General features: G+C 43.7%; 1 protein-coding gene across 1 annotated transcript in view; it reads left to right on the forward strand.

The window, feature by feature from the left end:
* Tango6 (transport and golgi organization 6 homolog) overlaps positions 1-16,952 on the forward strand; it is a 176,475-nt gene that overhangs the window by 2,768 nt on the left and 156,755 nt on the right. Inside the window, exons 2-5 of the mRNA XM_031341306.1 lie at positions 3,671-4,311; positions 7,922-8,038; positions 13,065-13,206; positions 15,031-15,167. Coding sequence (XP_031197166.1) covers positions 3,671-4,311; positions 7,922-8,038; positions 13,065-13,206; positions 15,031-15,167 — 1,037 coding nt within the window. The remainder of the gene's footprint in view (positions 1-3,670; positions 4,312-7,921; positions 8,039-13,064; positions 13,207-15,030; positions 15,168-16,952) is intronic.

Genomic DNA, 16,952 nt, shown 5'->3' on the forward strand with positions numbered 1-16,952 from the left:
CAGCCACTGAGCCATCTCTTCAGCCTCCTAAAATTATACTGTTTTATATGTAGACAGTTGTATACTGTGGGGATCTGGATTCAGTTTTTTCTTTCTTTTTTTCTTTTTTTTTTCAAGACAGGGTTTCTCTGTGTAGCCCTGGCTCTCCTGGAACTCACTCTGTAGACCAGGCTGGCCTCAAACTCAGAAATCTGCATGTCTCTACCTCCCAAGAGCTGGGATTAAGGGCATGTGCTACCACTGCCTAGCTGTCTCATTGTCTTAAATGCTGCATTAACAGCTGTGTACCACTGTGCTTTCCTGAAGTAACATTTTATTTTTGTTTTGTTTTTGTTTTGTTTTTTGTTTTGTTTTGAGACAGGGTTTCTCTGTGTAGCCCTGACTGTCCTGGAACTCACTCTGTAGACCAGGCTGGCCTCGAACTCAGAAATCCACCTGCCTCTGCCTCCCAAGTGCTGGGATTAAAGGCGTGTGCCACCACTGCCCGGCCCTGAAGTAACATTTTAAAGGAAAAATAACTGGTAAAGTGCAGCATTGTTTTATATGTTTAATCTCTTTTTGTATGTGATGCTGGAGATCAAATTTAGGGCCTGACATGTGTTTGTGTACATCCCCAGCCCTGTACTTAGTCAGTCAGTCAATCAGTCAGTCAGTCAGTCAGTCCAGCTGGCCGGCTATCCATCTATCCATCCATCTATCTACCTGTCAACTTGACACAACCTAGGGTCCTCTGCTAAGAGGGAACCTCAATTGAGAAAGTGCCTCCATCAGATTGGCCTGTAGGTGTGTCAGCGGTGCATTTTCTTCATTAATGACTGATGTGGGAGGGCCCAGCATACTGTGGGCAGAGCCTGGGGAGGTAGTCCAGGGTTGTATAAAAGAAAGGGGAGGAAGCTATGAGGAGCAAGCCAGTGAACAGCGTTCCTTGTGGTCTCTGCTTCAGTTCCTGCCACAGCATCCCTAGATGATGGACTTTAAGCTGTAAGCCAGAGAAGCCCTGTCCTCCCCACATTGCTTTTGTAGATTGTTTTCTCCTTGCAGATCTCCTGACCTGGGGTCCTTCATGCCACATTTTAAGGACTGCTGTTTTAGTATCAGTGTTGGTCTATTTATTGTTTTATTGGGTTCTTATACTTCTACCTCTCTTCCAATCCCCATCACTACCCAGCAGGTAGGAGAGAGAGGAGGTTAGAGGGGAAAGGGGGCGTAGACCTCTATAGGCTACTTCCTGCTGATTAGGTTTGTGGGTTCCTCGGGCAAGTCCAATCTTCATTGTCAGAATATCTCCAACTTCTGTCAAGCCACACCAACAGCAAGTAGGAGAAGCGGGGAAGAGGGGGAGGGGGCAGCATCAGCCACCTTCTTTGCCTCCCGCCCATCCTGGGGCTCTGGTATTTATACTCTCTAGAGTCCCCAGAGTTAAAGTATTTGCAGCTGACAGAGATCATGCCTTCCTAGAGCATAACACAATCATAGTTAACGGCTGTAGACAAACTGAAGCAGTCCCGTATCCCACACCTGGGATTAAAACAAAAATATATTCACATAACATAACCGAGTTTTTAAAGAAATCAAAATTCTCATAACTTATCAGGCATGGTGCCTCTAATCCTAGCACTCAGGAAGCAGAGTCCACTCTGGGCTTGAAACAGCAAGACCCTGTTTCAAAGGTAAGCTGGCGTTAGGGGGAAGGATGTGGGGTTTGCTGCTGAAGAAAAAGAGGAGCCAAGCCAGGTGGCCCATGCCTTTAATTTCAACACTCTGGTGGTGGATCCCTGTGAGTTCAAGGCCAGCCTGGTCTTCAGAGCAAGGGCCAGGACAGCCAGGGCTACACAGAGAAACCCTGTCTCAAAACAAACAAACCAAACCAAACCAAACAAACAAATAAAAAGCAACCAACCCCCCCCCCAATTAAAGGGGAAGAAAAAGAAAAAGAGAACCAAACATTTTGAGGTATTTTATTTTGTCATATGGCCAGTAGAGGGCAGTGGAGACTGCTGTCTCACAGGGACTCCAGCACTGCACTAAGCTATTGCTTTAAATCACTGCCTGTTTGGCCTTGGAAATCAGATGAAATCTCAGGGTGTCCTGTAGAGATTAGTTGCTGATCTGAATGGTTAGTGTCAGTTACAAGCTCACATTTCCTGTTTAGGTGTGCATCTGTTGAAGGAACCATATTTTAATGCTAGTGGGCCAGGATACTTGGTCTGGCCAGCCCTAGTTTTATAACCTTTTTTTTTTTTTTTTTTAAGATTTGTTTATTTATTTTATGTATATGAGTACACACTGTAGCTGTACAGATAGTTGTGAGCCTTCATCTGGTTGTTGGGAATTGACTTTAGGACCTCTGCTCCCTCTGGTTGGCTCCACTAGCTTCTAAATAAGTACACTGTAGCTGTCTTTAGACACACCAGAAGAGGGTGTCAGATCTCATTACAGGTGGTTATGAGCCACCATGTGGTTGCTGGGACTTGAACTCAGGACCTTCGGGAGAGCAGTCCGTGCTCTTACCCGCTAAACCATCTCACCAGCCCTAGTTTTATAACCTTTAAGTAACTTTTTATGTACGGGGGCAATATGATTTACTATAGAAGAATTTCAAATGTAATTAAGTGAAGAAAGAAAAGCTGTGCAGGGCGATGACTCATTTGGTAATATGCTTGCTATGCAAACTGAGGACCTGAGTTCGAATCCCAGCACTCATGTGAAATCAGGGAGACAGAGACAGAGGAATCCCCAAGGCTTCCTGGCTAGCCAGTCTAGCCAGATTAGTGTGCTCTAGGTTCACAGAGAGACCGTGCTTCAAAAAGTAAATTAGAGAGCTACTGAGAAAGACAACTGATACATTGAACAACCCCCACCCCACAGTGTTCTCTAGATGCTAGAGTTACCTGGTTCTGTGTGTGTGTGTGTGTGTGTGTGTTGTTTTTAAACTACCCCAGGGTGGCCTGACACTTGGGATCTCCCTGCCTCTGCATCCCAAATGCACTGATACATTTGATTATATCACAAGGTTTAGAGAGAAAGAGGAAATTGAGAAAATTTCCATTTTCTTGTTCCATTATCCACCCAAAACTCAGTTCTGCTATTATTAGTATGCATTTTAATGTAGTGAGGAATGTTCACACATGGTTATTATCCCAAGTCCATGGTTTACATTAGGTCAGTCTTTCTGTGTGCAGTTTGGGTAAATGCATACATAATACCTTGTATCTACCGTAGATTGGACTTTTTTATTTCATTATTACTGTGTGCGTGTGTATGGTCATGTTGGTGTGAGCACATACATGCCACCACTATGTGTGTGTGGAGGTCAGAGGGCAATTTGCAGGAGTCATTCTCTACCGTGTGGGTTCTGGGGAAGGAGCTCAGTTTAGCAAGTTCTTTCTCACTGATGAATCTTGCCAGCCCATGTATTTTTTTCTTAAGGTTTGGGGTTAGAATCAATGTTCAGTGACAGAACATTTACATAGCATGTCTAAGGCCCTGGGTTTGATCCTCAGCACCTCAAGAATGCCTCCCCCACAAAAAGAATATTTAATCAGCCTAACAGTCTTATAGACAGCACCCCAGTTTTTCCCGTCTTCACTGGCTGGAGTGGGCAGAGTGTTCTCACAGAAGGAAGTGTCATTTGTTTTCTTTGCTCCTTTCCCCTCTCTCCCTTCAAAAGGATCAGGCTCAAGTTCACTACAGAACACAAAACACGATGTCCTGCTGGAGACTCTAAAATCTAACCTGTCTGCTTTGGAGGCCAAGCTTCTGAAGGATGCTCAGTGGGAGAATCTCAAAGCCCTAAGAGATCAAATTGCTAATCAGGCTGAATGGCCGCAGAGCTCCAATGGTATCACTTGGAGTTTCACCTCTCAAACCTTGTTGCTCCTGCTGTGTCTGAAAGAAATCATGACCCGCCTCTCAGCTGACTTCAATCCTGGCAAACCTAACCCCAGGACTGCAGAAGCTGCCCCTGCCCTCAGTCCGGATACGCTCAGCGTCTCCCAACAGAAGACCGTCCAGTCTGTTCTGCAGTTTGTAGTCACCTTGGGTGTCTGCCCCTACCTCATGCCTGGCGTGGGGGTCCCTCTGAGAGACAGGACTGAGTTTGGAGCTGTTGTTCAGGATGTTGTACGTCTGGAGGCTGCCCCCCATGCCACCCGGAGACTGTACATCTGCTGCAGGGTCCTTCTCGACCTGGCTCAGCATGCATCTCTGGGGAGCTTGATTTTTTGCCGCCATTTTGGGGATATTGCAGCAGGTCTGTGCCAGCTGGGATTCTGCCCAACCAAAAGAAAACCCGCAGTAACTGTGGAAGAGGTAAATATACGTGTGGGGTGGGTGTGGGCGGGGGATGTGAATGCTAGTGTGTGTATTTGTGTCAGGTTCTGAAAGGCAGTTCTTAGTTCTTTAGAAATGAGCTGATTGAAAGATAGAGAATTTCTGTGTGATGCCAAAGCCCACCCAGAGTTGTAACCTGTAATCTTCACTCTTTGGGGGCTAGCCTTCTGCCCACTTTGAGAGCCGTCATTTCACTATTTTTTATCTGTTTGTATCATTCTGTGGGATAGCTATTTCAGGCTATTTCTTGGAACGTCTGTTCTCCCCGCCCCTTCATTTATTTTTGTTTTGTTTTATTGAGACAGCGTTTCTCTGTGAAGCTCTGGCTATCCTGGAACTTGATCTATAGATCAGGCTGGTCTTGAACTCATAGAGATCTGCCCGTCTGTGCCTGCCGAGTGCTGGGATTAAAGGTGTGCACCACTGGACTTGTTTTCGTTTTTATTTAACTTATTTTTTTATTTATGTCTATAGTGTGTCTCTGTTAGTATATATGCCTACCTGTGTGGTGATGCCCTGGTATCCTTCAGGAGCTGGAATTATAGGTTATTGGAAGCTGCTGGATATGGGTGCTGGAAACCAAACTTAGGCCCTCTGGAAGAGCAGCAAGAGCTCTTTATTGTTGAGTTATCTCTCCAGTCCTTTTATAAAATGAATAGAATAATATAAGCCTTAGAAGATGGTCGACAGGATAATGATGAAGTGTTTTAAGTACCTAAACCAGGTCCCACTAGTGCTAATTCAGAAAACAGTTGAAAGTCATGCCTTCTTTCTCAGGAGGTCCAGTGAGATAAAGGATGAGAAGCTCACTCGCTGTTTATTGTGCTAGATGCTGGGGAGCGGGGTGTCTATGCCCATACCACCTGAATGCACTGGATCTTGTCTGATAGTTGGAGGCTAGGCAGGGTTGTGCCTGGCTAGTAGTGGGTGTACTGGGGGAATGAGCCTATTCCTTGTTGTCATTCAGTTATTGAGCAGTTGAGTAGCAGTTGGTATCTGGGGCACAGAATTTGTGTGGAGATAACAGAAGCCTGAGACGTTGTCCTAGTTAGCTACAGCTGTCAACTTGAAGCAGCCCAGTGTCATTTAAGGATGTCTCAATTCAAGGGTTGCCCAGGTAAGATTGGCCCCTGGTGATATCTGTGAGTGAGGGATTGTCTTCGTTAACAGTTGATGTGGGAGAGCCCACCCACTGTGGGTTGTGCCATCCCTGGGCAGTGGTCCCAGGCTGTATACAAAAGCTAGCCGAGCAGAGACCAGAGAGCTGGCTAGTAAATACAGTCCTCCATGTTTCTGCTTTAGCTGCTGCCCTGCCCTACCTCAGTAACGGACAGTGACCTGGAAGTGTAAGTAAGGCAGATAAGCCCCTTTCTCCTCAACTTGGTGGTTTTTTTTTTTTTTTTTTTTTTGAGACAGGGTTTCTCTGTGTAGCCCTGGCTCTCCTGGAACTCACTCTGTAGACCAGGCTGGCCTCGAACTCAGAAATCCACTTGTCTCTATCTCCCAAGTGCTGGGATTAAAGGCATGCGTCACCGTTGCCTAGCTCTCAACTTGTTTTTGGTCAGTGGTTTCTCACAGTAACAGAAAGAAAACCAGAAAAATCACTCTCTTTCTCTTTATATGACTCAAGCTTATACAATAATTGAGGAGCTAAGATTTACAAATGGGACTCCATTGTGTCTCCAATTAGTGGGCCAGCCTCAGAAGCTAGCCAGAGAAGCTGCTGTTAAAATATAAATGGGTCAGGGATCACCAGTGCTGGCTCACTCCTATCTGTTCACTCCTCACCATTGTTCTTGTTCTTTTGTAGTCCTTAAAAATCCTTCTGTTTTAGCCGGGCGGTGGTGGCGCACGCCTTTAATCCCAGCACTTGGGAGGCAGAGGCAGGTGGATTTCTGAGTTCGAGGCCAGCCTGGTCTACAGAGTGAGTTCCAGGACAGCCAGGGCTATACAGAGAAACCCTGTCTCAAAAAAACAAAAAAAAAAAAAAAAAAAAAAAAAAAAAAAAAAAAAAAAAAAAAAAAATCCTTCTGTTTTATTCTTTTTGTGTTCTCTGTCTCACCTTGTGCAGGCCAGTTTAATTCCACTTGACACAAGCCAGAGTCATCTGAGAGGGAACCTAAGTTGAGAAAATGCCTCCATAAGATCAGGCGGCAGGCAAGCCTGTAGAGCATTTTCTTAACTAGTGAGTGACGGGGGAAGGCCCAGCCCACTGTGGGTGGTGTCATGCCTATGTTGGTGGTCCTGGGTCTTGTAAGAAAGCTGGCTGAGCAAGCCATGAGGAGCACGCTAGTAAGCACCCCAGATCCCTGCCTTGCTCTAACTCCTGCCTTGACTCCTCTGATGATGAACAGTGAGGTGGAAGTGTAAGCAAAGTAAGCCCTTCCCTCCCCAACTTACTTCTGGTCATGGTGTTTCACCACAGCTTGGCAGCCCTAACTAATACACACCACTTCCCAGGTGTTTACCTAAAAGGCACTGTGACCAAGCAGTGTCCAGAGCAGAGCATCTGCTCTTTCCTTCAGGGTAGTGCATACTGGCAGGACCAGCAGTGCCGGTAGCCCGAGGCCTTGTGATCGCCTTTGAGGCCCTGCAGTGTCTCCAGGGTCTCAGAAAAGAGGCAAACATATAGAAAGAAGACAAAACATACGGAGAGAACCCAAGTATGAAGACTGACTTAGGAGCTGACAGGGACACCCATGACTGCACATTGTGAAGCTACTCTGCATAGCACCCTCATCTCAGTGTGCTACATGGACCCTGAGTGTGAGCTGTAATTACCTAAGGTGATGGTACTGTTAGACGTTAAGACTACCCAAAGTAATTTGCATCCCTCTTTGAGAGTCAAGTTCTGAATTCATGAAAAAAAAATCATCAGAGTAAGAGATGAAAAGTCAAAATATGGGGGTGGTGAGAGTGGCTCAGTGGGTAAAGACATTTGCCATGCACACCTGGTAACCTTGAGTTTAATCCCCAGAACCCACATAAATGTTCAGGGAGAACCAGTTCCACAATGAGGTAAAAATATTACCACTGTTGCTCATAAAGACAAAGGTGGAGGGGGATGGAGAGATGGAGCAGAGATTGAGAGCACTGACTGCTCTTCCAGAGGTTCTGAGTTCAATTCCCAGAAACCACATGGTGGATTCCAACCATCTGTAATGAGACATGGTACCCTCTTCTGGTGTGCAGGCACATATGCAGGCAGAACACTGTACATAATGAATGAATGAATGACTAAGACAAAGGTGGAGGTGGGATCTCTTAAATAAAAATGGAGCTCTACCAATGTATTCTTAATTGGTGACATTCAGTCTCAGGAGCCTTGGAAAACTGTGGCACCCGCTGTCTCCCCCATGGCAGGGGATACACCTCTGTCCTGTCTCAGAGAGAAGAGGAGCAAGCTGAGTGGCATGTGCTTGCTGGACAGTGAGCAGGTGTATTCCACAGTCATCAGCAAGGAAATCATAGATCCTGCCCCGAGTGGAGGAGTGAGGGATGGAGAGATTACTCTCAAGCTGTACTAAAACATTATCTTCTGTTCTCCTTGATCTGTATTGCATGAAAGCCAAATGCACATTTCTTTTAGGTTTTAACAGAAGAGGAAAGAACCCTATCAAGGCGGGCCTTGAGAGACATCTTGGATCAAGTGTATCAACCATTGGCTGTCCGGGAATTACTTATCCTCCAGGGAGGACCACCCCAGGTACTCAGGCCTCGGGACCTGGTGGGTGAGTTGCTGTGTGGTGCTGTCTCCTCTTCCTGGAAACTTAGCTGGCTTTAGTTTCCTATAAAATCATCTAGTTGAGCCTTGATGCTGCTGTTGCTCCTCCTCTTCTCCCTTCTCTTCCTCCTCCTCTTCTTCTTCCTCCTCTTCTTCTTCTTCTTTCTCCTCTTTCTCCTCCTCCTCCTCCTCCTTCTCCTCCTTTTCCTAGTAGTGGTAGTAGTAGTAGTGGTATTTTGTAGATAAGAGTTTCACTATGTAGCCCTGATTGGCCTGGAACTCTCATAAAGATGTGCCTGTCTTTGCTTCCCAAGTGATAGGATTAATGTACCTATCATTGTACCATCACATGTACCATCATACATAGCCTATATTTACACTTTGTTTTATTTGTATTTATCTTTGTGCTTACATGTTTATCTCAGTACCACTATGTCTGGTGTCAAAGAGTCCAGAAATATGTGTTGGATCTCCTAGAGTTAAACTGGTAAAAGGTGGTTGTGAACCATCATGTGGATGTTAGGAATTGAACCTGGGTCCTTTGGAAGAGTGGCTAGTGCTCTGAACTGCTGACCTATTTCTCCAGACAGGCTAGTTTTGAATTTAGATTGCTTCTGTCTCCTAAGTGTGGAGATTGCAGATATAAGCCACTACATTCTACTCTTAATTTATTAGATTACTAAATGGTATTTATAAAACAAAGTGACATTAACCTTCAGGATAATTTAAGACTTTTTTGTTACTGGGATGATGTATACTTTCCCAAGATTACAATAACTTTTTAAAGGCTTATGGCAATTTAATGTGAACACAGACACACTGTCATGTGTATTTTTGTTTTGTTTTTGAGACAGTCTTATGTAGCCCAGGCTAGTTTTGCACCTGTGGTCCTACTGCCTTCTATCTCCTGAGTGCTGGAATTCTAAGTGTATGTATTATGTATTCCCCATAAAAATATATAAACATACATATATTTGTTTTGTTTTGTTTTTATAACTTTAAAAAAGATTTATTTTATTTGATGGGTGTGAATGTTTTGCCTGCATGTGCACCATGTCTTTCCTAGTGTCTGCAGAGGTCAGAAAAGGGGCTTGGATTTCCTGGAACTGGAGTTGTAGGTGTTGTGAGCCATCATGCAGATGCTTGCAATTGAACCCAGGTCCTCTGCTAAGAGCAACTAACGCGCTTATGCCATCTGACTACGTCTTCAGTTCATATGTTTGTCTTGAGACAAAGTCTCACTCTATAGTTCAGGCTGGCTACTCACGATGTAAACTCTCCTCTTGCTTCAGCTGCCTAAGTGCCAGGAGCCATCATACCTAGTTTTGGATCTTTTTATTTGTGATGAACCTCTTGCAGGAATTAATAAAAAAATGAATCCACCCCACAAATTCCCTTTTCCACTGTGCCATGTTCTTGTGCCGGTATCGTCCGGCCTCAACACTAAGTTTTGGCAGGTTCTTGTTATTTTTCTCCCAACAAGCTGCAACATCTAGCTCACATGCAACACTTCACCCCCACAACTGTTTATCTAGCTAGCGCCTAGTGCTCGGTAGGTAATGCATGACTCTTTTTTTTTTTTTTTAAGATTTATTTTATTTATTTTTTATGTGTATGAATACATGAGTACACTATAGCTGTACAGATGGGCGTGAGCTATCATGTGTGTGGCTGCTGGGAATTGAACTCAGGACCAATGCCGCCCTCGCTCCAGCCCCATTCACTGTAGCTGTCTTCAGATGCACCAGAAGAGGGTGTCTGATCTCATTACGGGTGGTTGTGAGCCACCATGTGGTTGCTGGGATCTGAACTCAGGATCTTCGGAAGAGCAGTCAGTGCTCTTACCCGCTGAGCCATCTCGCCAGCCCTGTAATGCATGACTCTTAAGGCTTTAATCAGGTTTATAAAATAATAATATCACAATTTACAAGATGCCAATACAATAATTTCAGGACCAAATAATAAAGACAGTATTCTAACCCAGTTAACCTATTTTGTAAAAACCTTTGCTTGGTTGTATAACCACGCAGGGTCTGACTCCTCATCATCCTCTGACTCCATGGTGAAGATCCTTCTCCTCCTCCCTCTCTGACCTTTCTCTTCCTCCAACTCTAGCTCCACCTCTCTATTCCTGTCCAATCACAGGCCTGTCACTGCCCTAAATGTGATTGGACAGAGAAAATGCTGCAACATTCCACCCTTTCTGTTCACTTAAAAAAAAACCAACCTTCTCTCAAAATATAAATTGAACACAACTATTACATATATTGTAAATTATCTGGTATAAAGTATATCTGACACACAGTCTAACATCTTTGTCAATAAAATTGAACACTATCTTTTGTCTTAATTTAAAAGACAAAAACTTTGTACCTGCCTATGTCTTGGCTTAGATTGGATGCCATCTGTAAACCATTTTCTTAAAAGTAAAAAGCCTAGACTGGCTAGGGGAGTAGTTTTTCAACCCCATCAGAATTCCAAGAACGACTGATAATAATTGAGAATATATGGGAAGCCTAACACAGCTTCCAAAATTTTAGCCAATTGATAGAGACTGCTGGACACCTGGACAGTCCTTACTTCAAAACATTGGAGCATCAGTCTTCAGCCTTCTGGCCCATGAATGTCTGACAGATAGGAGAAACAGGAATATTAAGGACTCGCCTACTCTGTCTTGGCAATTTAAGTTGTCCTAGGCCTGTATGTGTGTCCTTTTTGGACAGTATTGTCTGCAGATGAAGAGGCAATTTTTGCCTAGTGGCTATCTTGCCACAACTGGAGCAATCCACTGATGCTCGATATCTTCTTTAAATCTAAGATAGGGAAAACTCTCAGGAGCAGAGTAGTCTCAACAAGTGAATAAATAATATTAAAGGTCACATTCTGTGGATTTCTGATGTTTTTGAAAACCAACTATATGGGCTGGTGAGATGGCTCAGTGGGTAAGGGCACTGACTGCTCTTCCAAAGGTCCTGAGTTCGGATCCCAGCAACCACATGGTGGCTCACAACCACCTGTAATGAGATCTGACGCCCTCTTCTGGTGTGTCTGAAGACAGCTACAGTGAATGACACAGGAACGAGCGGGGCTGAGTTCAATTCCCAGCAGCCACACACATGATGGCTCATGGCCATCTATACAGCTACAATGTACTCATAAATAAATAAATAAATAAATAAATAAATAAATCTTTTTTAAAAAATTTATATAAAAAAAAAAGAAAACCAACTATTTATGTAAATTAATCTGGACTGTTGTCTGTTAACTACTCTCAGCTATTCTTAGTCAAAAATCTTGAAATCACCCTAACAATAAACTCAGAGCCATGAATTTGTTATTTGGCCCTAAACTCACAGGTCTAAACATCTCAGATCTGTTTATAATAATAGCAAAAGAAGGACTGGGTCTAAGTCCTCTACTTTTAATTATTTAGTATCAATAGAAGAAATTTATACCAAAGATAACCTTGATTTTGTATCAAAATAAATTCTGTACCAAGTAGGAATGTATGACTTTAACTTAGTAACAATTATAAGGTTTTCTATCAAATGAGATTATGGCTATACAATCAATTCTGGCTATTTCCTCCCTGTTCCAAATATGACCGTTTCCCCTCCTCCAACTCTAGCTCCACCTCTCTATTCCTGTCCAGTCACAGGCCTGTCCCTGCCCTAATGTGATTGGACAGAGAAAATGCTGCAACATGAACCCAAGAGATTGAACCCAGGATCTTGTACATGCTAGGTAAACAGTCTGTGGTGGAGGTGGAGGCAGAGGTGGCGAACACTTTTAATCCCAGTACTCAAGAGGCAGAGGCAGGCAAATCTCTGAGTTCCAGGCCAGCCTGGTTGGTCTACAAAGAGTGTTCCAGGATAGCCAAGGCTACATAGAGAAACCCTGTCTCAAAAGCAAGCAAGCAAATTCAAAACAAAGAAAGAAAGAAACAAACAAATCCTAATCTACCATATTACATTTATTTGTTTTGTTGGGATAGGGTATGTATGCCATATCATGCATGCCATGGGGTGCTTATGGAGGGAGGTCCTGCAGCAGCTAACGGGAGTTAGTACGTTCTGGGGCTCAAACTCAGGACGTTAGGCTTGCTGGTGAGTGCCTTTACCTTCTAGCCATCCTTTTGGTCTTGAGCTTTTGTTTCTTAACTATAATTTGGCTATTGGACAGTCTATTTTCTGACAGAAGTATTCAGGTACTTTATGCTTTGAATGGAATAATTTGATCTCAAGAAATTTAAACTAGATCTGTTACTATAGTTCTCAGCATCTTTGTTTGGAAAACATTCTAATATACATTGTTGGCATTAAGATAGCGTGCTTTTAGCTGGGTGGTGGCCGCACATGCCTTTAATTCCAGCTCTTGGGAGGCAGAGGCAGGTGGACTTCTGAGTTCGAGGCCAGCCTGGTCTACAGAGTGAGTTCTAGGACAGCCAGGGCTACATAGAGAAACCCTGTCTTGAAAAAACAAAAACAAACAAACAAACAAACAAACAAAAGATAGCTTGCTTTTTTTCTTTTAAGAGAGTTTTGATAACTTATCGGGCTGGTCTTGAGATAGGTCTGTAGCCTAGACAAGCTTTGAACTTGGAATCCTTCTGCTTTAACCTTCCAAGTAGCTAGGATTATAGACTTGTATCATTAGTTTTTCTCTCAAAAGTAATTATTGAAGAGACTGGGTGTGGTACATGCCTTTAATCCCACCATTTAGGAGGCAAAGGCAGGTGTATCTCTTGTGAGTAGGATGCGATTCAGTGGTAGGGGGCTTGCCTAGAACTCACAAGGCCCTGGGTTCACTTATTAACACTTAAAGGAGAGAGTAGGGGGAACATTGCACATGTCCCCCCAACCTGTGTGTGTGTGTGTGATCAAACATGGTCCTTGCACATATTAAATACATGATACACCACTGAGCTACCTTCCCAGCACAAAAATTAAAAACAGTGTCTTCATACTGTATGTTGCACTGATGCTCAGTTTCCCCCATTTTTTGTCAGTCCAGTACAGATGTGAAGACACAGCTAAGGTGTCGGTCCCCAGCATGGCTCCGCCGTCTATGTGGGCAGCTGCTCTCTGAAAGGTTGATGAGACCCAATGGCGTCCAAGCAGTAGTCCGGGGCATTTTGGAAGGAGCAGGTGGTAAGAAATAACATGTTTCTGTTACTTTGGTATCTGTTTCCCTTTGAGTGAGAGTCAGAGGTAAATTGCCTTTGCCTTGAGTGCTGGAGGTGGAGCATCTGTGAGGCACTGAGTGCAGCCCCATTAGCGCATGCTCAAAGGCATGCAGATTGGAGGCTGCTCTAAGGATACTATGTTTCCAAGTCCGGTGTGTTGGCACATGCTCAGACCTCCCAACTCAAGGCTTTCGAGAGTGAGAGGTTAAACTGGTCTACATTCTGGTAGTGAAACCCAGTCTCAAAACAAAACAAGGAAAAGGACCAGGAGAGATGGCTTAGTGGTTAAAAGCACTGGCTGTTTTTGTCCAGAACCTGGGTTTGGTTCCCAACACCCTCATGGTGGTTCACAACCATCTGTAACTTCAGTTCCAAAGGATCTTCTAGCCTTCTCAATGCATATACATCATGCAAGCTAAACAATTATACAAATGATAGAAAATGAATAAATCTTTGAAAACTTCTTTAGGCAGAAAATTTACTTCTGCCTAAACTTAGGGAAAAAATGCTTCTTAGGGCTACTAGCAATGAATTCTTCTTCTTTTCTCTATGTAACCCTAGATGGAACTCTTTATGAAGACCTAGCTGGCTTTAATTTTGTGACATGTCTCACCACATCTGGCTTTTTTTTTTCCCTTTAGAGACAGCTTCCCAAGCACTGAAATTGCAGGCATGCACCACCACACCCAGCTCAGAGTTTTTTTCAGGGGAAATTTTTTTGGTGGGAGATAGAAGAGATTAAGAAAGGATATGAGGAGGACTTTGATAAAACAACATTATATACAACATTTTATATATATATATATATGCATGTATATATATATATTTTTTTATTTTTTTTGGTTTTTCAAGACAGTGTTTTTCTATGTAGCCCTGGCTATCCTGGCACTCACTCTGTAGACCAGGCTGGCCTCGAACTCAGAAATCCACCTGCCTCTGCCTCCCAAGTGCTGGAATTAAAGGCTTGTGCCACCATCGCCTGGCCATTTTATATATTTATGAAATTATAGGATCTGGAGAGATGCCTCAGCGGTTAAGAGCACTGGCTGTTCTTCCAAAGGTCATGAGTTCAATTCCCAGCAACCATATGGTGACTCACAACCAACTGTAATGAGATCTAATGCCCTCTTCTGGTATGTCTGAAGACAGTGACAAGTGTATTCTCATATATATACATAAAATAAATAAATAAATCTTTGCTGGGCAGTGGTGGCTCGCGCCTTTAGTTCCAAAACTTGGGAGGCAGAGGCAGGCAGATTTCTGAGTTTGAGGCCAGCCTGGTTTACAGAGTGAGTTCCAGGATAGCCAGGACTATACAGAGAAACCTGTCTCAAAAAAACCAATATATGTGTGTGTGTGTGTGTGTGTGTGTGTGTGTGTGTGTGTATATAAAATGTTGTATATAATGTTGTTTTATCAAAGTCCTCCTCATATCCTTTCTTAATCTCCTCTATCTCCCACCAAAAAAATTTCCCCTGAAAAAAACTCTGAGCTGGGTGTGGTGGTGCATGCCTGCAATTTCAGTGCTTGGGAAGCTGTCTCTAAAGGGAAAAAAAAAAGCCAAATGTTGTGAGACATGTCACCATGTCAATATATATATATTATATATATATATAATAGGATAAATAAAATATAAAAAATAGTGTTTCCAGTAGAGAAAAACAAAATTTCTTATCCCAAATTTTAAGGCAGATCCACCTAGAAAATTTCTTATCCCAAATTTTAAGGCAGATCCACCTAGCTCTTTCTCTGATGACTGTTGTGTTTGCTGTCTCTTTCCATGCGACAGCAGGGGCAGCTGGTGGGAGCGATGCTGAGGCCACAGCTGCTGACTGGCGGAAGTGTGACTTGATTGCAAAGATCCTGGCCTCTTGTCCTCAGCAGTCCCTTTCCCCAGAGAGCTACTACAAGGACATCTGCCCGCAGGTAAGTCATCCTGTTAGTGCTGATTCATCAAGTATGTCTGCTCATTCACATGCAGGGCAGCAAGTGCTCTGAAACGGAAGCAAGAGCACTATTTCATTTAGCTACTCAGTGGGTGATTCTTTGTATATATTTTTTAAATATTTATTTATTATTATAAATGAGTACACAGAAGAGGGTGTCAGATTTCATTATGAGTGGTTGTGAGCCACCATGTGGTTGCTGGGATTTGAACTCATGACCTTCGGAAGAGCAGTCAGTGCTCTTACCCGCTGAGCCATCTCTCCAGCCTGATTCTTTGTATATTGTTTGAGACAGGGCAGCTGTAGGCTAGACTGGCTCAGAACTTGATGGACAGCCTAGGTTGGGAGTGATCCTCCTGCTGTAGTGTAATCCCCTAGTGCTGGGGTTACAGGTGAGAGCCACTGTGCCCACCAGCATGACCACTTCCTCCTGCATGCACGTGCACACATGCACCCACACCATCCTGCGTCCTGGAGCTCTAGGTATTTGCTGGTCAGTTGTCAACTTGGCACAAGCTAGAGTCACCTGAGAAGAAGAATCCTCAACTGAGGAGTTACCTCCATCAGCCTGGCCTATGTGCATATCTGTGGGGTATTTTCCTGATCACTGATTATTGTGGAAGGCCCAGCTCACTGTGGGCAGTGCCTCCCCTGGCAGGGGATCATCAGTTATATAAGAAGGCTGACAAGTGATTAAGAAGCAAGCCAGGCAGTAGCCTTTCTCCTTCCTCCCTGATTTCTGTTTCAGTTCCTGCCTTGGCTTCCCTTGATGAAGGCCTATAACCTGGAAGCTATAATAAACCCTCCTTCTACAAGGCGCTCTTGGTCCGAGTGGCTTACCACCATAACAGAAAACCAAATCAACAAGACAGCTATCTGTGAGCTGCCTGGCATGGGTGTTAGGAGCCAGGCTCTGGTCCTCTGCAAGAGCAGTCAGTGCTCTTGATTGCTAAGCCAGCTCTCCAGCCCCAGGTCCTTCTTAATAAGGAAATAAAAACCTGTGGAAGAGTACAGCCTGATTGTTAGGTTTAAGAGTGAGTGGTTCAAAAAAAAAAAGAAAAAAGAAAAGAAAAAAAAAAGAGTGAGTGGTTCACTAGATGGACGTAGTGGCTCACACTTAAACACCCAGAGTTGAGGATGTCAAGGCAAGTAGATTTCTTGAGTTTGGACTGCACCATTGGGGGTAAAAGCCTCACCAAAATTTCATCTGGTTATTTCTTTTTCCATGTTTTTAGTTTTTAAACTAAAATGAGCTGAGTTTTAAATGAGTTAAATTAGCTTGGTAACAATTTAAAAAGAAAAAACTAGACTGGAGTGTTGACTCAAGGCTTAAGAGTGATTGCTACTCTTTCAGAGGACTCAAGTGTGGTTGCCAGCACCGGTATCAGGCAGCTCACAAAACCCTGTAACTCCAGTTCCCGAGAATCTGACATTCTCTACTAGCCCCCAAGGGTACTCAGACATATGTGTGTGTGTGTATACACACATACACACACATTCACACTCACACACACTCACACACACATTCACACTCACACACACACACACACACATTCACACACACATTCAGACATACACATTCATACTCACACACACACACACTCATACACACACACACACACACACACACACACACTAAATCTTGGCTGGAATGCTGGCATACACTTACAATCCAAGCACTAGGGAGGAAGAGACAAATGGGTCTTTGAGTTTAAGTGTTATACATGCACGTGTATTTCTAATCCTGGTTTACATAACAAGTTCC

Source organism: Mastomys coucha, unplaced genomic scaffold (genome assembly GCF_008632895.1).
Source record: "Mastomys coucha isolate ucsf_1 unplaced genomic scaffold, UCSF_Mcou_1 pScaffold22, whole genome shotgun sequence".
Classification (NCBI taxonomy): Eukaryota; Metazoa; Chordata; class Mammalia; order Rodentia; family Muridae; genus Mastomys; species Mastomys coucha.